The sequence below is a fragment of the Delphinus delphis genome, chromosome 10, assembly GCF_949987515.2.
Source record: "Delphinus delphis chromosome 10, mDelDel1.2, whole genome shotgun sequence".
Lineage (NCBI taxonomy): Eukaryota > Metazoa > Chordata > Mammalia > Artiodactyla > Delphinidae > Delphinus > Delphinus delphis.
In genome coordinates, this window is record NC_082692.2 from 102729348 (window position 1) to 102751890 (window position 22543).

Here is a 22543-nt window from a genome sequence, read left to right on the forward strand (position 1 = left end):
ATAGCAATAGGATATATTAACCTAAAATTTTTTGGACTATCTTTTTAAAGAACTTGTTTTAGAAGATTAAGATATATTTTGGATTAAAGTAGTTTGTCTCATAATGAGCTCTCATGGTACAAATGACAAAAGATCTTCTTTGAAACACAAAGCATCTTAAAATGCATGACCTTGAGCGGCACCCTTCTCCTCGGTCTCCTACCAGAGGATTTCAAAGGGTTCTGTCATCAAGACACAGCCCCACTCTTTCCTGCTCTCCTGAGAAAGGGCTACCCGAGAAAACTCTCAGAAAAAAGTCAAAATGGAAACCAGCCCATTTTAAATACCTGGGTTTTTAGTAAGGGCCTCATTTATTCATAAGGCTCATATAGACTCTTCAAATTATTTTAAGCTTTCCAGAAAGTTACCCGCCAGAAGAGCCAACTGCAGCGTGGGGAAGCTGGTAAAGTGCACACGTAACTGCATGAGCAATAGAACCACTTTAAGCAAACGATCTAGGCATATCTTTTTCTGCATTTTGAAGAAGGAAATATATAGTTTTCCAGGAAAAACCATCCAATAGCTGACTAATACACCCCTTGCTAGTTTGCCATAATTCCAGAAATCATTTTCATCTAAATTCAGATTACTCATGGTATCTGTGATGACATGGTTTTCAAAAACAAGCATTTCCACAATGAAAATTTAGCGCAGATTTTAACTGAGGCCAACATTCTTAAATCTTTGCAACTCAAATTAAATTAGGGTCAGCATTAGCCAGAGGGTCCAGCAGTCTGACGGGTTCACCTTTAGTTCCCAAGGAGGAACACACCCTAGGCAATATTTTAAGAGTCCCTCCCCATGCAGAAGTGCAGGCTGTGTGAATGTGCACTGGGCCATTGTGTGTGTTTGCAAGGAGGGGAAGCGAAGAGAGTAGAAAGAGACGGTCCTTAGACTCCAAATGCATGAGGACAGGGTGACCCCAGCACAAGGACGGCCCCTCAGTAGGCTGCACGGCCAGCACAGAGACCTGTTGAGGGTGGAGCTGGAATACTGCAGGCTACTAAAGGAAGATTTTGAGCATTATTAGGGCACTAGAGTGAAAAAGGACCCCTTGCCACTTATTTCAGTAATAATAATCCCTATCATTATCATTTATCGAGCACTTAAATGCCTGGCACAGTATCCATCTCTCTCAAGTGTCACAACTGTTATTAGCATCCTCATTTCATGAATGAAGAAAACAGACTCAGCACTCGCCTCGGCAGCACAGATACTAAAATTGGAACGATACAGAGAAGATTAGCATTGCCCCTGCGCGAGGATGACACACATATTTGTGAGGCATTCCATATTTTTATAGCTGATTCACTTTGTTACAAAGCAGAAAGCAATTATACTCCAATAAAGTTAAAAAAACAAAAAAGAAATGATGGTCCCATCAGCCAAACACCTTTGAAAAAAAAAAAAGTAAACAGCCTCAGAGAAGTGACCCAACTTGCTTAAAATCATGGGGTGTGGGCTTCCCTGGTGGCGCAGTGGTTGAGAGTCCGCCTGACGATGCAGGGGAGACGGGTTCATGCCCCGGTCCGGGAAGATCCCACATGCCGCGGAGCGGCTGGGCCCGTGAGCCATGGCCGCTGAGCCTGCGCGTCCGGAGCCTGTGCTCCGCAACGGGAGAGGCCACAACAGTGAGAGGCCCGCATACTGCAAAAAAAAAAAAAAAAAAAATCATGGGGTGATAATAAGTTGCAGGGATAGGATTTGTCTGCAGGAGAACCTTTACTTTATTTTAAGCAAAGAAGACACCTGGGAAATCTTTGTATAGATGGAATTAACTCAAAAGTTTTTTTTTGTATTTTGGCTGCATTGGGTCTTCATTGCTGTGCGGGCTTTCTCTAGTTGCGGTGAGCAGGGGCAACTCTTTGTTGCGGTGCGCGGGCTTCTCATTGCGGTGGCTTCTGTTTGTTGTGGAGCCTGGGCTCTAGGCGCGCGGGCTTCAGTAGTTGTGGCACGTGGGCTCAGTAGTTGTGGCATGCAGGCTCAGTAGTTGTGGTGCGCAGGCTTAGCGGCCATGGCGCATGGGCTTAGTTGCTCCGCGGCACGTGGGATCTTCCCGGACCAGGACTCAAACGTGTGTCCCCTGCATTGGCAGGTGGATTCTTAACCACTGCGCTACCAGGGAAGCCCTTTTTTGTGTATTTTTATTCTTTATGTCTCTGATGATATTTTTCTCTCTATTGTCTTACTGAGGGATGATGACCATTGTAACTCTGTTACTTGGCTCTCCCAAACTGTCGCTTGTGCAGCTAACTGGAAGTATGATATAGAGATAGGCTACACGAATGTTACCAATAATGATACAATACGAAAATGAAATACAATGTCCTTGCACTGACACAAAGGGATTACAGTTTTCTTGGGATGTAATAGTGACAGTTTACCACGAGCCCTAAAGACAGTCTACCTATGGCTCCACTGAGGCTGATCACATCTCTAATGCAGCCCCCCTGCTTCTCTCTTCCTATGTGTGAGCCAGGCTCTGGGTACCAGTCCAGGACCAGGACCAGTTGTCCTATCAGCCTATTAGTTAGACACTGTGTCTTAGTGTCCATGTCCCAATACCCTCAGGGGTTTACATCCTCTAACAGAGCCTGAAAGGACAGGGCGAACACTGGTGGAGTAGAATCCTGAGGCTAACCGTCCATGCATGGCTGCTCTTCAACTCAGGGGGTCCTCAACAATTTGTCCGCCGCTTTGGCTGATGTAGAAAATAGTAAACCAAACAGTTAAAATTCCTTTGCCCAGATAGTTATGGAAATCAGCAAAGCCTTGGATTTTTCGGTTGCTAACCAAGGGGAGTCTGTGCCATTGCTGACACTTCATTTTGTACCTGGATCAACGCCACAGATGAGGTACAACAATTTCTATCCACGCAAAAAGAAAAGTGGATTATCAAGGAAGACGATCAAGGAAGACTCAGGCAGTTGTTGGGACGTGTTTTCATGGTCGGACCTGGAAAAATCCAGATGGTGCCTTGAGAGTGTCCTCCACCTCCTCCATGTAGTAATCTGTTACGCTTGTATGTTGCACAGCTTGATTTGTTTATCCAGAGTCTTAAATCTACAGAGCCACTGTCCTAACAAATGTTCCAACAAATGACTTAGAGACAAAAACACAATGGACTTATGCTGACGGACATGCAAACTGAAAATCAGACCCACAGATAAAATCTTGTCTTCAAGGAGAAACAAGCACAGTGGAGGACATCTGGATCACACTCACGGTCTCTCCTTTTGCTTTGGCTGATAGAAGACCAAAGGGGAGAGTGAGAAAATATAAAAGGTCTGCACCCCTAAGAAAAAACTATTTTTACTACAGGTATTGTAACAAGCCAACATCAGAACTGGTTTTCAACCTGATTAATCAGTCGCTGACAACCTGCTTCAGTGAACTTGACTCTGGAGCAGCCGGTTAGCTGGAGCCTTGCCCCTAAAGACAGCCAGTCAGAAGCTGACTCATCTCTGACCCCTCTGCCGAGGCTGACTTGACACTCCTGCCTCTGCAACGAACACAAACCACACGTCTAAGGTTGACAACACCCCACTCCCACCTTTGTGACAACACTAATCCAAAACAAACTCCTGCCCACAATCTTATGATTATCCATCTGCTTTGCCCAATGAGAAGGTCTCTGACCAGCTAACCCTCCTGCACGTAGGTGAGCAATAACGTCAGCGCTTTTGATTTCAGATGCTGAGCAGTGGTCTTATCCTTTAACAGCAGCCAGTAGTCAGCATTTAATTGAGAAACAGACCAAATTCATATTCACTGGTGAAGTGAGATATGAGAGCATTAAAGTAACTCCATGTAATCTTTCTCTGCCACATTTGGACTCATCCTGTTCCTGGTGCCAAGTGTATCATTCTCCTTTTTCTTCATTTGACTAATTCCTACCTGTGGTGTGAGTTAGTTAGCGTCTGCATAGGTGTTACCATGTGTCCACATAGGTGTGCACTTAGCCCTATGTATGCACGGTTATCTGTCTGTACCTTGTCCTAGGCCATCACTCCTCCTGGGCTCAGTGTGTGTCTCCCATCCCTGGGTCCTCAACACTCAGCCCAGGGTCTGACAAATCTTATGCCCCAACAGGTATTCGTTGAATCAAACTGCAGTATGATAAGAAAACGCAGTATCTCTCTGATGGAAAGTATTAGTCTCTCTGACACACATGTTACTCAATTGAATTGTACCTGTTATTTTAAAAGACTTACTTTCCCCTGAATTTTTTCTCCCTTCAATTCTGAGAAGACCTCTCCTCATTTTCACTCAGCTCCTAAATAACTGTTTTCACTCAGGAGTCTCTCGATGCTTCTTCTCCCCTCGAGCCCAGGGCTCTTGCTACCTCCTTCTTCCTACTTCTTTCAATGTATAATTTTGAACTTCTACACTATATTTTCTCTCCTCAATATGTGTGTTTCCCCCACCCCTTTACATTTTTCTTACCTTAACAGCATGCTTTGTAATTTTAATTTTAAAAATTTTTTTCATTGTGGTAAAAAACCTTAACATGAGATTTACTGTCTTAACAAAATTTTAAGTGCACGATACAGTATTGTTCCTTGTTTTTTGCTGTGGTGTGAGGTAATGGGCTGAACACATTTGATGGAAGGTTCATCTTTCCCCACTGAAATTGCCCTGACACCTTTGTCAAAAATCAACTGAGTAAAAATGTAAAAATTTATTACTGAACTCTTATTTCTGTTCCATTGATATATATGTCTGCCGTTGGTTTTATACCACTATAGCTCGATTACTGTAACTCTAGGTTTTAAAAATGGGTTAAATAAGTCCTCAAACTTTCTTCTTTTTCACAGTTGTTTTGGCTATTCTAGGTTCTTTGCATTTACACATAATTTTAGGACCAGCTTGTCAACTTTAAAAAACAATGAATCTATAGATCAATTTGGGGAATATTGCTATCTTAAGAATATTGAGTCTTCAAATCCATACACAAGGAATATGTCTCTATATATTTAGCTCTTTTTAATTTATTTTTATTTTTTTCAAACAAATGCAGAAGGAACCACTTTTTAAAATTAATTAATTTGTTTATTTATTTGGCTGCATCGCCTCTTAGTTGTGGCACAGGGGATCTTTGTTGCAGCATGCGGGCTTCTCTAGTTGAGGTGCGTGGGCACCAGAGCACACAGGCTCAGTAGTTGCGGCGTGTGCGGGCTTAGTTGCCCCGCGGCGTGTGGGATCTTAGTTCCCCAAACAGGCATAGAAACCACATCCCTTGCATTGGATTCTTAACCATTGGATTTTTAACTACTGGACCACCAGGGAAGTCCCCTATGTAGCTCTTTTTTAACTCTCTTGGGAGTGTTTTATAGTTTTCTGTGTATGATTCTCACACTTTTTGGGTTGAATTTATTCATACATATCTTACTCATTTCGATGTTATTGGGAAGTATTGTTTTTCCAGTTTCATTTTTGGAATGTTCATTGCTAGCACATATAAATACAAATAAATTTAAAATTTTTATTTATTTATTTGGTTGCACCAGGTCTTATTTGTGGCTCGTGGGCTCCTTAGTTACAGCTTGCCTCCTCCTTAGTTGTGGCATGTGGGCTCCTTAGTTGCTGCACGTGGGCTCCTCAGTTGTGGCATGCATGTGGGATCTACTTCCCTGGCCAGGGATCACACCCGGGACCCCTGCATTGGGAGCATGGAATCTTAAGCACTGTGCCACCAGGGAAATCCCACAATTAATTTTGTATGCTGATTTTGTATCCTGTGACTTTGGCTAAAATTAATGATTAGTTCTAGTATTCTTTCTTTTTTGCTTTCTTTCTTTGACTTCCTTCCTTTCTCTCCCTCTCCCGCTCTCTGTCTTTCTTTTCTTGTAGCTTTCTTAGAATTTTCTACATGTAGGATTATATGATTTGTGAATAAAGACTATTAAACTCTTCCTTTCCAATCTGTATGGCTTAATTCTTTTTATTGCCTTATTGCACTGGCTAAAACCTCTGTTTCAATGTTAATAGGAGCAGCAAGAACAGGCACCTGTCAGTTGTTCCTGATCTTAGAAATAAGAGCTGTCTTTCACCACTACGTACCATAGCTGTAGTCTTTTCATAGATACCTTTTAATAAGTTGAGGAAATTCCCTTCTAGTCCTAATTTGTTGAGAATTTTTATTATGATAGGGGGTTGGATTTTGTTAAATGCTTTTTCTTTTTTAAAAGTATTTATTTTATATTGGAGTACAGTTGATTAACAATGTTGTGTTAGTTTCAGGTGTACAGCAGAGTGCTTCAGTTACACATATACGGTATCTGTTCTTTTTCAAATTCTTTTTCCATTTAGGTTGTTACATAATGTTGAGCAGAGTTCCCTGTGCTATATAGTAGGTCCTTCTTGGTTATCCATTTTAAATATAGCAGGGTGTACATGTCAATCCCAAACTCCCTAACTATCCCTCCGCCTACCCCTTCCCCCCTGGTAACCATGAGTTCGTTCTCTAAGTCTGTGATGTTTCTGTTTTGTAAATAATTTCAAGTCAAATGCTTTTTCTACATCTATTAGATGATCATTTGGTTTTTGTTCTATATTAATATGGTTTACTATATTAATTGAGTTTTTAAAATTAAAGCCACCTTGCATTCCTGCACTCCTGGGATAAATTCCACTTGGTCATGATATTATATATAATAATATTTTATGTTGCTGGATTCAGTTCTTTCATTTTTTTATTAAGAATTTTTGATGACATATAATCATTTTTTATGTTGTTAGACTCAGTTGCTAATTGTTTCTTTTTTTAAAATTAACTAATTATTTTTGGCTGTGTTGGGTCTTCGTTGCTGTGCACAGGCTTTCTCTAGTTGTGCCGAGAGGGGGCTACTCATTGCGGTGGCTTCTCTTGTTGCGGAGCACAGGCTCTAGGCACGCAGGCTTCAGTAGTTGTGGCACATGGGCTTCGTTGCTCCGCAGGATGTGGGATCTTCCCGGACCAGGGATTGAACCCATGTGCCCTGCATTGGCAGGCGGATTCTTAACCACTGTGCCACCAAGGAAGCCCTCTACTGCCTTCTTGCCTCCACTATTTCTGATAAGTCACTGGCTGAGCGTATTGTTGTTCCCCTCTATGTGACGTCATTCTTTTCTTGCTGCTTTTAAGAATTTTCTGGGGACTTCCCTGGTGGCACAGTGGTTAAGAATCAGCCTGCCAATGCAGGGGACATGGGTTTGATCCCTGGTCCAAGAAGGTTCCACATGCCGTGGAGCAACTGAGCCTGTGCACCACAACTACTGAGCCTGCGCTCTAGAGCCTGCGAGCCACAACTACTGAAGCCCGTGCGCCTAGAGTCCATGCTCCACAACAAGAGAAACCACCACAATGAGAAGCCTGTACAACGCAACAAAGAGTAGCTCCCGAGGCTTCCCTAGTGGTGCAGTGGTTGAGAGTCCGCCTGCCGATGCAGGGGAGATGGGTTCGTCCCCCGGTCCAGGAAGATCCCGCATGCCGCGGAGCGGCTGGGCCCGTGAGCCATGGCTGCTGAGCCTGTGCGTCCAGAGCCTGTGCTCCGCAACAGGAGAGGCCACAACAGTGAGAGGCCCGCGTACCGCAAAAAAGAGTAGCCCCCGTTCGCCACAACTAGAGAAGGCCTGTGCGCAGCAACAAAGACCCAATGCAGACAAACATAAATTCATTAATTAATATAAAAAAAAGGATTTTCTGTCTTTCAGTATTTTGTCTATGATGTGTTATGGTGAGGATCTCTGTGACGTTACCTTACTTGGGATTTGATGAGCTTCTTGGAACTGTAGATTAATGTTTTTCCATCAAGTTTGAGAAGTTTTTGACAAATATTCATTTGAAAAGAGATTTCCTGCCCCTTTCCCTCTCTCCTTTCAGGATCCCCATTATACCTGTATTGGTAGCTTTCATGTTATTCCATATGTCTCTGAGGCTCTGCTAATTTTTCTTCAATTTTTTTCCCCTCTCTTCTTCAGAGTATATAATTTCTATTGATCTATTTCAAGTTCACAGATTCTTTCTTCAGACTTCTCAAATCTGCTCTTATTCTAGGATTTCCCTAGAAGATCTCTGTTACATTTCCGGCTAGTTTTCTTATCTGCTGCTGTCCCAACCAGGACTAAAAGCTCAAGCTTAGGAGAGCTGCAGGCTTTTTCCATTTGCCACTCTGAGTGTGGGTTTTCCACCCTCTGCTCCCAAACGTATCAGGCCCCTTTGGCAAACAAAGCTGCTAGGATTCACAGCTGGTCCCACTCCAGTAGAACTACCACGCTGAATGCTCTGGGCTGCAAGTCGGGGCAGTTTCAGGCCAGGATGTCACAGGCTGCCTGAAGACTGACTTCAAGTTCAGCAGTTTCGAGAAATTAAGCTCTTCTCAAATTGTTGTTTATCTTTGGTTGGTTTCCAGAGATCTGAAATTGTTGTTTTTGACAAATTTGTCTGTCTTTATAGTTGCTTTTTGGGGAGGGGATGTCTCCCTTCTCACTTCTCCATTGCTAGAAGTCTCCTGCTTTCACTTAGATTCTGGCCCACTGAGTGTTTACTGCCATAACAGTTCTTAGTTCAGGGGATTTTAAACACGTTTCACCTAACATTTTTTGGTATTTTCAGTGGGAGGATCAGTCTAGATATCTAGTCGGCCATACAGAGAGAGTTAATACTTTCAGTTTTTTATGACCATTAAATGAAACTTTTTATGTAAAGAATTAAGCAAAGTGTCTGTAACATGAAGGGCTCAAAGAACTTTAGTTATAATATCTGAATACTTGTATTGTAGGGATTTTACATACATTATTTTATTTAATCATATCTTTAAGAGGCAGGCATTCAAATTTTGATATTACCCCCCCCCCCAAAAAAAAAAAAGATTTACTAGACTAGGGCCATACCAGGTAGTAAATGATGGAGTCAGGGTCTGGTGCCTTCCCCCCTCGGTCCTGCTCCCTCCATGGTGAAGAAGATTTCCGTGGTTGCTCTTTTGGGGTGGCCTGTAGACTATCTAGGAGACCATAAGGAATTAAATCCAGGACAGGTATTAGGGAGAGGACTCATTGCTGTACTAGTTGGCAGTGACTCCAATCACAGTGGGACACATAGAGATTCCCAAAAGCAGACAGGGCTTTTGCTAAGACAGTTAACACATGAGTGCATGGTACCTGTGTGAGTCATCGAGAAGGTTTTAGGGCTCTGTATGATATTTGCCCACATTCCAATTATATTTGCAATGAACAATTAAATCTGAACTAAGTGTACCACAAAAATACCTAAACAACTGAAATTCATTCCATTTAAAAGCTTTATACATATACTTGGGAGTTAAGTAGCAAACGTTGGGAAACTGGAACCTTTTGGATTCAATCTGCCAAGATGGTAAAATTATTTGAGAGACTGTGAATCTGGTCCCCAGCCCTGAATATCCAGAAACTATATTTGATGCTGCTGCAAAAGACTTTCTAACTGATGTCCCCACTGACATTTTCTTCTCACCTTTGACGCGTTCCTTATATCCTGACCTTGGCAACCTTCCTCAGACATTCTCTCATCATGTTTCTGTGCACTTTCTCACTGCTCCCTCTTGTTCTCCTAATTCTTCATCCACCAGCCGTTGTAAGCTGCTCCCATGCACGTGTCCAACTCTCAGCCCCACCCGTCCCTGCTCTTGTGGGCTCATTCACTCATCCTTCTCGCATCGTCTACTCCTAGCATCTCCTTCTCACCTCCGAACCTCTGCTTCTGCCTTTCTTTCTACTGTACTCCCCAGCCTTCCCCAGCGCCTCCTTTCTTGGAGCACGCTCTTTCCTCTATTTCTCTTACCCACATCTTACAGGTCCTATAAAAATCTACTCCCTTCCATTCACTCAGTGGACGTTTGTTCATGCTGTGAAGCGTGAGCTCCAAAGGGTGTCTTGGGTGTCCTTTCCAGGCAATTTACAAAAAGATGACACTATCAGTTGTATTCCACATTTAGCCTAGTTGTGGCTCCACAGTGGGGGAATCTCATTTTGCTTCAATTGACACATCATTTTTTCCCACTTTTGACTGCCTCCAACTTTAATATAGTAAGTGGATCAGCACTTCACTCCTGAGTTATACCTCCATCCCACGTAATCGATCCTAGTTTAGATGTTATCTCTACTGGGCCTATGACACTGCATAAGGTTATAACGAAAGTAACGAATATATACCCAGAGGAAAAACTCAGTTATAATCACAAGTGAGCCTCATAACAGAGGCAGTCATAAATTATGTTGCATAATGTTCTTGTTCTTAAAATCATAGAACTATTAATGTTTGAGTGCGTTAATTATTCGCTTCAGGCTGTGTAGGCAGCCAAGAGATAACGGCTTCCCTTTAGTTTAAAAAAAAAAAGTGCTGCTCAAGTGCTTGGTTTGCTTTCAGCCCATATTTCTTTTTTTGGCCATCTTTTTGTTACCCAGCATCTTCCCCGTGTTGTTTTTGCCAGTTAGGCATCAATGCAGATGGGACGAAATAAAAAATTGGCATCGCCATCATTTTACCAGTCCACTCAGCCTCCTGTCTCAACCTCTTTCTTCCCATACTCATGGGAAAGTGATGGAGGGGTGGGAAGCGAGGTGACAGAGGGTGACGTTAGGGAGCGGGATGGGGATTAGACGAGCAAAGGACTTAATAGAAGGAGTGGGAAGGGTGGGGAGACACAGAGGATGTTCAGAGTCACTTTAACCCACATTAGTGGGAACAAACCAGTCTTTCACCAGTCCCTAGTGGGGGGAGCAGGACCACACGTATTCATGCCAGAGAAAAGAAAAAAATGCATTCGGGTAAAAAATTACTTAATAACCTCTGTAGAAGTTTGGTGGGTGAGGCAACACAAAGAGGACTGGTATCTGTGGCATCGTCTTACGTCTGCTGCCTTTCTCTTCTGTTAGTACAGAGAATCAGTTGGTTGCAAAAGCCCACGTTTCATCGGCTGAAGGCAGCCAAAGGCTTACTGCCTTTTCACCATATTTTACTTGGTGGGTATAGAAGGATGTATCACTACTGTTCTTGCATTCCAAGCGACTTAAAAATTTGATAAAAATAACTTTGCTTTCAACAAGTCAATAGACTTTCATTTAATCTTACCTGACTGTGCTCTAGAAATTAAGAAACAAAAGAGAATTGGGGGCTAGTTGTGTATATAGTTGAACTGAAATGCAAGAGGAAGGGAGAATATTTCATTTTCACTGAGGCAAACTGCTGAGAAAAAATAAAAGGAGTTACACTCTTTTAGCTTCTTCTTACCCAGAACATAAATCTCACTGTTGACCACAGCTGTGCTGAATCGGTACTTTGAGTACTTCATGGGTGCCTGCTCTGTCCATAGATCTTGGCTGGGGTCATACTTCAGCAGCTTGTTGCTTAATCGATCAGGTTCTTCGTCAGGAAGATCCATCTGTGTGAAATTATGACAGCCAGTATAATAACGTACCACTTAGAGATCTTCGTGAGTACCTGAATGCAATTAATCAAAGCAGACAGCCAAGGAGATAAATAGAGGTTAACCGTAGTGAGTCATACTCACAAACACACCAAATCCCATGACTTGGAGATATAAGTACACTGTCAGTATCGGAGGAATTTATATTCTACGATAATGGGGCTAAGGTGTTGGGTTATAGCAAACAATCTGTGATCTGAGCAGTGAGGCAATACATACAGCATTTTTTTTAAAAAATGAAGCACTGCAAAGCCTTAAAAACGAAACCAAGCTTTTTTGAATAGTATTTAAAGTATAATTTTATTTTACCAAGCTTTATAGTGGCGGATTAAATAATATTTGTGAGAAACTAATTTTAATAATTTATAAAGCATTTTTCTTTATAATATTTTTCTAATCCAAGTGGAACAAAATTACAAAAACATTTGAGTGTTTTAGTAATGAGAGTATTTTTATACCATAATATAGGAGTGGTCTGAATTTAATTTTAAAGATACATGGATTAATAGAAATTATTTGCAATTATTTTTATGTATTTATTTTATGTACGTATATATATATATATATATATATATATTTTAATGACTAGGGAAAGTAGAAGTTGAATACACACAGATGTATGTAGCTTTTCCTACTCCTGAACTTGAGGTGAAGTAATATTTTTTGTCTATAATGTGTTAGGACCTTCTATGACTTCAAGCTAAAGATGCTTAAGTGTCTTTTGCTTTTTGTTTTGGATGAAGGTGTTCAACAGAGAAATAATTTCCATACTTATGAAAGTTGTATGCAGTTAGTTTTAGCTCAGGGTTACAATCACTGTAGTGCAATCACTACCCCATGCTTTCTTGCAATTTAATGTATTGTATTCGGTACAGACTAGCAAAAGCTTTCGTTATGCAGTAAATACTGACGCGTTTGAAGACATTATAAATTAGGAAATACTGACTTTATTGTTTTAATTTTCCTTCTAATTTAAGTATTTAATATTTGCTTTAGTGGAAAAAAGCAAAGAAAAGCTTTTCTTTGGAGCATATTCATGCAAAATTAACTATGTAAATGAATAGTTCTGAAAAAGCTTTATTACAAATAATTTGTCAGGTTTCAGCTACTAACTGTGATTAAATCTAAGCTACTTTTTGATACATAGCATGAATTTTAAAATGTATTAAATGTGACGTTTGTTATTAAAACAAGTATGATATACCATAAAAGGCAAAATTTAAGCTTATGAAATGATTTAAAAAGCACCAGTTTTATCATGAAGCGAATCTGGCGAAAGAAGAAATCACATAGGCTAAAATAAAATTAGTTTATGTCATGGGGACAGAAAATGAGCTGGTAAGATTAATCTTTATTAGAAAGACTGGTTGGCCAGGGCAGAAGGCAGCTGGAGTGAAACTTCTGTGAGAGCCCCAAGGCGCTCGGAGGGACACGAAAGAGGAGAGAAAGGGCCTCTGTGGTCCCACTCCACTGACTTCTCCATCCTGTCTTGCGTCCCTTCTCTGGGCTTCAAGACAGTCTCTGGTTTCTCTATCTGCTGATGCCCAGCAAAGACATGAAGAGGTTAAAATTGCAATATACTTTTGTGGAAATGGTTGTGCCATCACAGGATGAACAGTCTGGTTTCCCACTTAGAGTAAGAACTTTAGTATGAAAAAGACCTAAGAATCCTTGCCTCAGGTCATACAGCTGTAAAGCAGAGAGAAGTGGGATGAGGATCCAGCTTCTTCGCCTCCTACTTAGATGCTCCTTACAGATAACCCCTCAGCATAAGCATCCTTCATAGTCAGCAAGGATGGGAAGGGTTATGAAGAACACAGCACAAATACTGAATGAAGTCATGCCTATGAATAACACTTTAAAATTCATTCTCCTGAGCTGCTTTAACACTTTAAAATCTTCCATTTAATATTCTATAACATAAAAGGCATTTTACCGGAATGTGAGTCATACTCTTTTAGTATTCAACAACTACAACATTTCTCAACAGAGCGGCCAGACTCAGCACAGCCATGCCAGTTAGGTACACAGGAAATTTCTTAACCTGAGGGGTCCAGCCTCCAATCACGTAAAGTTTATTATTCACTGTTACTACAGCATGACACGCCAACTGTAGTGGAAGGGGGGACACCCTTTTCCAAGTGTCCCTTTCTACAGAGTACTTATCAACACAGTTTGTAATAAGATACTGGTTTTTAATTTTCATCTGTCCTCCTATAACATAGAGGTCGTTATGGATGGTGCCCAGAGCGTAGAGCTCTCGAAATTCTGTTGTGCATAACTTTTCCCAAAACTGGTTTCCTCTATCATGATACCTGTAAGTTAACAGAGAGAGAACCCAGAATTAGATTTAATATAAAAACAACTTGCCAAAAAAACACACTTGTTTCTTTTCCAACGAAAACCGATATGATTTGGTTCTTCTAATTGGAGAAGAAAAAACCATTAAGATAGTGATACAGGTTTGTGTTTTTTGGGGAAAAGAAATGCTGAACAAAATATAATGTACACAGAAACAGTCAACCACACCCACCTAGAGAATTTTAGAAAAAAACAATATATTGAAAAAGTATAGATTATCCAGGGACTAGCCTTCATTTCCTAATTTTGGGAAAGAAAATTAAAAATAGGAAAGTCTTGGGCTTCCCTGGTGGCGCAGTGGTTGAGAGTATGCCTGCTAATGCAGAGGACACGGGTTCGAGCCCTGGTCTGGGAGGATCCCACATGCTGCGGAGCAACTGAGCCCGTGAGCCACAGCCGCTGAGCCTGCGCGTCCGGAGCCTGTGCTCTGCAACGAGAGGCCGCGATGGTGAGAGGCCCGTGCACCGCGATGGGGAGTGGCCCCCGCTTGCCACAACTAGAGAAAGCTCTCACACAGAAACGAAGACCCAACACAGCAAAAATAAATAAATTACTAAAAATAGGAAAGTCTTTCAGCAAGTCATTTGCTAAAAGAGAATATGTAAAAATAAACATAAAAAATGTCTTATTCTGTTGACTAGAAGTTTCATTTTAATACTACATTAAAGAAATGTGTTTAGAGCAGAAAATCTGGAAATATTTAAATTCAGATTTCTAATGGGATGATGCAGGATATATAGAATTTTAAGGATTGTTCTTGTGGTTCTAACTGGCTTAGAACAGAGTCAAGAGCATGCTACTGTATAAAAACCCACCTGTAGGTGTCTGCTGGGCATTTCTCAACTGTTTTAATCTACTAGGAATGGTAATTTCAGTAATTTCTACCACAAATAATTATGTTGGTCTGAGAAGAGTCTTGGGAGAAGAGCAGGGACACTAGGTGATATGGTCTCTCAACACCTCCTAGAGTCCAACACATTAAGTAATTATCTGAGTGTGTGCATGTGTGTGTGTGTGTGTGTGTGTGTGTGTGTGTGTGTGTGTGTAGCATTACATGGTCACCAAGTGGATGAGTCTGTGCCCATCTTCTGTCTTGCCTGTTGACAATGGCAAGTCTATTTTCTCAAATCATGATCGGGACACATAGCCCAGGACAAAAGTACCCATGGGGACAGTGGGATAAAATATGTGAAATTATTTCTGTCCTAGAAAATCCAGAAAGTATAATTGGAATTCAAAACTAAAACAAAACAAAAACCAAAAACCAGAATAAATATGGAAAATAAGAAAAAAAATTTGTTGTTTGGAAACAAATTTTGCATCAGACATGTGACAGTTAATCGTATTACAGAAGTTTTCCCCATTGTTCTAGGCCAACTCTTATGGAAACCAAAGTCCCTAGCAGCACAGGTGATATTTTCACCACTATTTTTAATTGTTCTGGATTTTAGAGGGGAAGGGACAATTAGGTGTCTACAGGTGGGGGCTACTGAAGCAAAGACAATGAATATATAAATAGAACTAAAAAATGGGTTTTGGTTTTCTGAGGCACGGTTTAAGAAAATAGGCCAGGAACAAGATAAATCCCACGAAGGATGGGAAGTACATGTTTGCTGGACAACTTGCTAATTGGATTTTTGTTTTAACATTTTGAATTAAAAATGGGGAGAGAAAATGCCCAGGTGAAACTATAAAACTTATTATTTCGATATGACATAAAGAAGAAAATAATAGTGGCAAAAGCATTCAGTGTTCACAGAGGTTGACAGTTTAAAGACAACACTTACATCCTCAGCTGTTTGTCTACCAAAGTACGAGAGTTAAAAGAGATGGAAAGGTGTATTTTTTTAAAAAAGAAACAACCTGCTATAATGCTAATCTACTTCCTCTTTTAAGTCAAAAAGAAATATATCTGCATGGAAATGTGTAAACTACAGAGTAGAGGCACGCTGAAGAGCATCTTGGCAAAGGTAATTGGGGTAAGGAGCAGAGATGATGTGGCAGGAGTGGACCAAAGACAGTGACCTCGGGTGGTACTGTCAGACCTTAACTATGCAGACAGCACTGGGAGTCTCATGTAAGCCTCAAGCAGTGCTTCTGATAATCTCTTTATTGGCCTTGCTGACAGTTTCACTATTGCGAGAAGTGAGGAGGGCAACTGATAGTTTTACCCTAATTCTGACCAACGTGGAAGAGCTGTTGGTGATGGGAACCGGCGTGAGTTCAAGACAGGAAAGAAGGGAAACGCGGGGTGTGTAGTTAGACACACGCATAAAAAGGGAAGCAGGCATTCAAAAACAGTTAAGAGGAAAGACTTTCAAGGATGAAAACACACTTTTTGAGAGGGTTGGACGTTTGTTAACAATTAACTCTGATGGCAGAATTGTGGACTATCCTTATTTTATTTTTTAAATTTTATTAATTTTATTTTTGGCTGCATTGGGTCTTCGTTGCTGCACACGGGCTTTCTCTAGTTGCGTCAAGCGGGGGCTACTCTTCATGGCAGTGCGTGGGCTTCTCATTGCGGCGGCTTCTCTTGCTGCGGAGCACGAACTCTAGGCGTGCGGGCTTCAGTAGTTGTGGCTTGCGGGCTCTAGAGCTCAGGCTCAGTAGTTGTGGTGCACAGGCTTAGTTGCTCCGTGGCATGTGGGATCTTCCCGGACCAGGGCTCAAACGCATGTGCCCTGCATTGGCAGGTGTATTCTTAACCACTGCGCCACCAGGGAAGCCCTGCACTACCTTTAAGAGGAAGAAAATAGGTATCTAAAGAACCTGAGGTTCTGGTACAGGAGGCTCTAAGGTGAAAAGAAGGGCACCCAGCCAAGAGCAAGTAGGAAACAAAGGTCAGGGACCCAGAGGATCCGTCCCAGGAGAAACATGCCCCCTTTCCCACAAGCACCTGAGGGCCTGTACCTGTTGCTGCTCAGTGACAGCCTGTCACCGCAGGCAGAGGGCCAGTCACTATCCAGGGCTTGTGCTCCCGCCCCCACTTCTGGGAAGAAGGGACACTTGCTCAACGTGTGAAGGTGACAGCAGGACGGGCCGAGAGCCTGAAGCACATACTGCAATGAGGAGAGATGACAGGAAAATAGCAGACCTCTCATTCCTTCTCTGTCCCCACTTTGCTGTCGAGAATCACTTACCGACTGACTGAAAAGTCTGAGAAACCGTGCTACGAGGGCCCAGAGAGGGGAGGGAGTGCAAGGAGAGTTCAAGGACCTACACGTACAACTCTTATTCACCCAGGTAGATTTAAGGGTTGAATTCTTGCTGAGTAACAGGAAACAAATCTTTCTGTCCTCACACACAACACCTAGACATACACTACTTCTTAGCAGATACTCCTGTTCCTAGACATACACTACTTCTTAGCAGATACTCCTGTTCCTCTTACAGTTCTAGGGTTGAAGAATTCTTAGGCTACAAACATTTTACACTATTAGAGGTTTAGCAAAGACCCACTCGTTAAGGGTACAGAATGAAGGACTTCCCTGGTGGCGCGGTGGTTAAGAACCCGCCTGCCAATGCAGGGGACACGGGTTCAAGCCTTGGTCCGGGAAGATCTCACATGCTGTGGAGCAACTAAGCCCGTGCGCCACAACTACTGAGCCTGTGCTCTAGGGCCTGCGAGCCACAGCTACTGAGCCCACGTGCCACGACTACTGAAGCCTGCATGCCTAGAGCCCATGCTCTGCAACAAAGAGAAGCCACCGCAATGAGAAGCCCACACACCACAATGAAGAGTAGCCCCCCACTCGCCACGAGTAGAGAAAGCCCGCGTGCAGCAATGAAGACCCAACACAGCCAAAAAAAAAAGTACAGAATGAAAACTGACAGATAAATAATACTTTTTGGTCAAGAAGAAAAATTACTTACTACTCTGAATTGTGAACTAATAAAAGTCAGTTCAAGGCATCAGCGTTAATAAACTTTTCTTCTTGTTAAAAGTTATATTCAGCTCTTCAAAAACAAAGCAATTATAGCATATGAATAGTGAAAGCTAAGAGTGAAAATATACAAAGGAATCATAAAGTATATACATTTAACTTATGCAAATTCAACTATATGTTCTTAATAATGAAAGGGAGAGAAAAATAATTTTAAAATGTGGATGATTTCATTATGAATTTTACATCTATGTAAAATACATGATTACAGGGTAATTCTGACCACACATAATTTAAGATGTGATCACTCAGAAGTACTTCGGCTGCTAATGTCAAAGCAAGATAATTGAAACAAAGTTACAAGTATATGGCTAGATACGAACCTGTAGATTTCAACATTCTTGCTCTTTTGTCTGGAGAGTTTAGAGGCACTTGCTTCTCCAGCCACAACCATAGTGTTGTTTTCCATGACAACACCAGTACACACAGTGCCTAAACCCTCCCCATACTTGGGAGAGGAGATGAAATAGGTCTTGCGCAATGCAGGATCATAGCAAAAACTGGCATCTCCGTAGTTCCTGTGTCTCGACCTGATTCCTGAAGAATTGGTGCCAATGCACAGCAAAAGACTGGTAGTCTCCATGCCATAACGAAGATTGAGAGAGTGCTGTTGAGGGGTCTTGATGGCTTTGAATGCGTTTTGAATGATGTCAATGCAATTTGCATCACACAGAAGCATTGTGTTCCTTTTCAGGGCTTGTCTTAAAAAAGAAGGATTTACCAGTTGCAGCCTAACTTGCTTCAGAAGTTCCACAAGATGCTCTGCGCGCAGTTCTCGGTTGTGATTTACCCATCTCAGAACTAGGTCCAGAATGCTCTCCTCTCTGGATATGTTCAGGTCATCTGATTTAATAAGCGTCAGAAGTTGGTGCACTTCAATTTCTAGTATCTCTTCATGTAAGCTCACCTCAGCAAAGTGCTGATATAAATACTTCTTCGATTGATCAGCTAAATCCTCAGCTCCAATCTGCTTTGCAAAATGATAGATACCCAAACAGTTCGAGGCATCCATATGGCCCATCATATACTTCTGACACACACTGAAGACTTCCTCCATCTGCATAAAATAGGCGGCCATAGCCACAGTCTGTACATTGGCATTACTGATCTCCAAAGCCGCATGGTACATATAATTTAATATCACCGACACGCTTTCTGCTGTGATGTCATAAAGTACGACTTCCCTCTGAGTACACTCAAGTAGTCCACAGGTAAACATCGCTTTGAAATAAGGACTAAATGCAGCCAGGACCAGCCTGTGGCAAGGGAATTTCTCCCCTTCTGCGATGAGTACAACATCAATCATCTCTGCTAGTTCTTTCATGTTCTTAATTTTATTCAGTAAATTCAAGCTGTGTTGGTATTTTTCTTTTCCCTCAGTCTTGCACTCCATGGTGTCCTCTCCAGTGTTTCTAAGTAAGTCTTCTTTAAATGTAGCTTGATTCTTGAGGTCCTGTTTACATGTCTTATTACTCACCAAGCAACAGAGATGTCATGTAACATTCCTGAAGGAAAGAAAAGAGGGAGTTTTCTTCTAAGAAAAAAATTCTCTGTAATTTAAATATGCAGCCTTAGTTCTAAGAAGTATTTATAAGTAAATATTATTCATTCCAAGCAGAGTAGTTTAACATTAAGATAGCTACTTTGGTATCTAAAAATAACGTCGTTGATTGTAAAATTAAAAACAGGAAATTATTAAGCACTAACAATATTTTCCTAATTGGCGGCAGAGATTTTTCTAGCGGAGGCTGGAAAGTCCTCCCTCCCAAGGTGAACGAAGAGAAAAGGGATAAGATGAGCACCTTTCGCATTTACACTTCCAGTTACCAAATTCAGCTGACCCACAGATGGAGGATACAGAGGCATTAGGAAGCATCCTCTCTGAGGAGGTGCAACATCACTGAAAAGGTTATGTGCACCGTCCCCCAAAATGCACCCAAGTGCTATCAGCACCAGTCTGAAAAATCACAAGGGAGGGGGTCTTGTAGGCTGGCTGAAAAAAAAGTCCACTAAAATTCTGCTCAAACTTTGCTATGTGGCAAATAATTCAAAACAGTGCTTTGGAAAGCCCAACCAAATACGTGCTGATGTGAGAATTCACAATACTTGAAACTTACAAGTAAATCATCCTAATCTTAGAAAACACACAAAAGTCCTCCCATTTCTCTGCCCCTCCTGCGTGGCTTCTCTCTCTTCCCTGTCTCACAGAGGCAGAGGTGGAATCACTTCTTGCCTGAAAAAGCACTAGTCTAATTAAAAATCTCTTTAAGCTGGTTGTCTCAGCTTCCCCTTCCCCGGGGAACTGCAAACAGGATGTTTCAAGGAAGCTAATTAGCTCTTTGGATTTAAAGAACACTCCTAGAGCCAGAAGCCTTAACGGGAGGAGCAGAGCTCAATCTCTGTCACCCTGTCCAGGTCTAATGCAGCTGTAAGTCCCAGCAGCGAGAATAAACCTCGATGGTAGAAAAGTCAGCACGAGGAGCTCAGAAAGGCAGGGAGGTGATAATTTCAACACTGTGAAAGCAAAATCTGTCAGCCGTGAAGCTTATAAATCTTCTAAACTTCTGTGATCCTGTAAAGGATTAGAAATCTCATATGTCTCAATGAGACTTGGCACTTTTTCAGTGTTGAATTAAAGTTCATTTCAGGAAAGAAATGTTAAGCATGATAGGAATGTTTAATTATATAATGGCAACTGTAAGACCTAAAAATCGCTGTGCTGAAGGGTGTGGAATCATAACAAGTAGCCAGTCTTGGAACCCGTATACTTGAAATAGAAATAAAAGCCTCCTCGCTGGATTTTCTGGCGTTAATGGCTCAGTTTTATTTCAATGAGAACTTAAGACTTTCTGTGCAAGGGTTTGCAGGTTAAAAGTGAACGGTTGCTTTTTCCCTTTATTTGTTTTAGATTTTTACAAAGAGAATCCAATTATGGGTAATTAAGAGGTCATTATATTTCTAAGTTCTCCTACAACACATTATGACTAGCCCAAATCATATTATGTAGGCTTCTTTACACATAAACACATCAGTCAACTTTATAGATGACAGCTGTTACTTCAAACTAAAAAACGATAAAACCTTTCTTATAAGGAAATATTTTAAAATTTCTATTCCATTTGTACTGATATACAAGAATCCCTCAAAGGGTACCAGTACCCACAATGCTAGAAGGCCAAGGGCAGCTTCCAGATAGGATCACGTGATCTAACACAATGCAGATAGTTCAGAGTCATTAGTTCTTGATGTTGCTGGAAAGAAACCAGACGCCGGGGACCCAAATGTTAGGACCACAACCTAGGATTTTGTATCTTTAAGGCAGGAACCAAGCTACCCTCGTTGAACGTTTTGGCATAGGGCTAGTTTAATGAAAACGTAAGTGGCATTAGTTTCAAAGAGAGGTTAAAAATGAAATACCTAGTACATTATGGACTGGTTTTCTCGATAAACATGTTATAGGTAATATCTTATACACAGCTCTATAGTGGACAATGTTGGCTTTCTCCCCACATTCAGCCTGCCTTTCCTTGGTGCCACTGGGGTGGGACTGACTCCCGTTCTTACCACTGAGACTGGTTCAGGGGCTGGTGGGAGACCTGAGATTGGCCCGATTGGAGTGAAGCTCAGTCTCTGGTTCACTGGTTGGGGGTGTCCACGTGTTACAAAGATGAGAGGTCTGGATCCACTGCAGCCGTGTCCCCATAGCCAGCATGAGGACAAAGCCAGTATAGGAAAGAAGGCAGAGATTTCAGAGCAGTGGAGCTGGAAACATGCCTTATATCTGTGTTTTTCAGTTTTGAGAGAGACCATTCCCCTCATTGTTTAAGCCAGTTTGAGTTGGGAGTGCTGGTCCTGGCACTCAGGAGTCCTCACTAGTGTAAGTGGCATTTGCAAAAATACTGAGACAAGGTTGCTTAAGGTAACTGCAATTAGATATTGTATAAAGTTTCACTTTAGGTATATTCTTGTATTCTCTATTAGTACACTGTCAAGTAAAAGAACTGTAGAAACTTCTAATTATGCGCATTTCTCCTTGATAGAAGGCAAAATTACCTAAGTCAGCTCTTCTGAGTTTACCTCTTCTCATTAAATGGCTACACCATTTTACAAGCGCACGAACTGAGTTTTGAGCCCAGTTCCATCTGACTCCAAAGTCTGCACTCTTAATCACTCCCTCTAGAGCAAGCACCAAACTAGGGCCAGAGAGAAAATATCTCAGGCTTTGTAGGGTTTCTGCCTTAACAATTCAGCTCTGCCGTTGCCATGCAGAAGCAGCCACAGATGATACATAAACCAATGAGCATCGCTCTGTGCCAAAAAGTTTGTTTTACGGATACTGAAACTTGAATTTCATACATTTTCACATCTTCTTTTGATTTTAAAAAGCCATTTAAAATTAAAAAATTCATTCTTGCTCATGGGTGATATAAAACAGGCAACGGGGCAACAACTCGTGTGCCACTGTCATAAATAAATCCACTTTCTAGATTATGTCTGGTGCCTAATCTCCAATTCTCTGCTTAACTCCAGATGAAGAGTTTTGAGAAGGGGAACAGTCAAATTCCTATTTTAAAAGGATCATCTGGTGTCCCCAAGATTCCCAAAGATAAATCAATTTCTTGAATAAATACTTTACTTGGGTACAGTTTCTCTGCCCCAAACGCTGGCTTCAGCAACAAAAAATACTTTTAAAAAGGAAATAACTGTTTCGAACATTCAGAAGAAACATTTATGAATTTTTTAGATGGGCAC

At 41.5% G+C, this 22543-nt stretch overlaps 2 protein-coding genes and 1 non-coding gene across 3 annotated transcripts in view; 2 read left to right on the forward strand and 1 right to left on the reverse strand.

The window, feature by feature from the left end:
* Positions 1 to 19184, reverse strand: part of KBTBD12 (kelch repeat and BTB domain containing 12) — a 44609-nt gene extending 25425 nt beyond the window's left edge. Inside the window, exons 1-3 of the mRNA XM_060023165.1 lie at positions 18115 to 19184; positions 13528 to 13798; positions 11288 to 11438 (exon numbers count right to left, since the gene is read on the reverse strand). Coding sequence (XP_059879148.1) covers positions 11288 to 11438; positions 13528 to 13798; positions 18115 to 19184 — 1492 coding nt within the window. The remainder of the gene's footprint in view (positions 1 to 11287; positions 11439 to 13527; positions 13799 to 18114) is intronic.
* Positions 1 to 22543, forward strand: part of MGLL (monoglyceride lipase) — a 244935-nt gene that overhangs the window by 8118 nt on the left and 214274 nt on the right. The gene's annotated exons all lie outside the window — the stretch shown is intronic.
* LOC132433036 (U6 spliceosomal RNA) lies at positions 1232 to 1338 on the forward strand. The gene has a single exon (XR_009521075.1). It is a non-coding gene; the product is annotated as a U6 spliceosomal RNA (small nuclear RNA).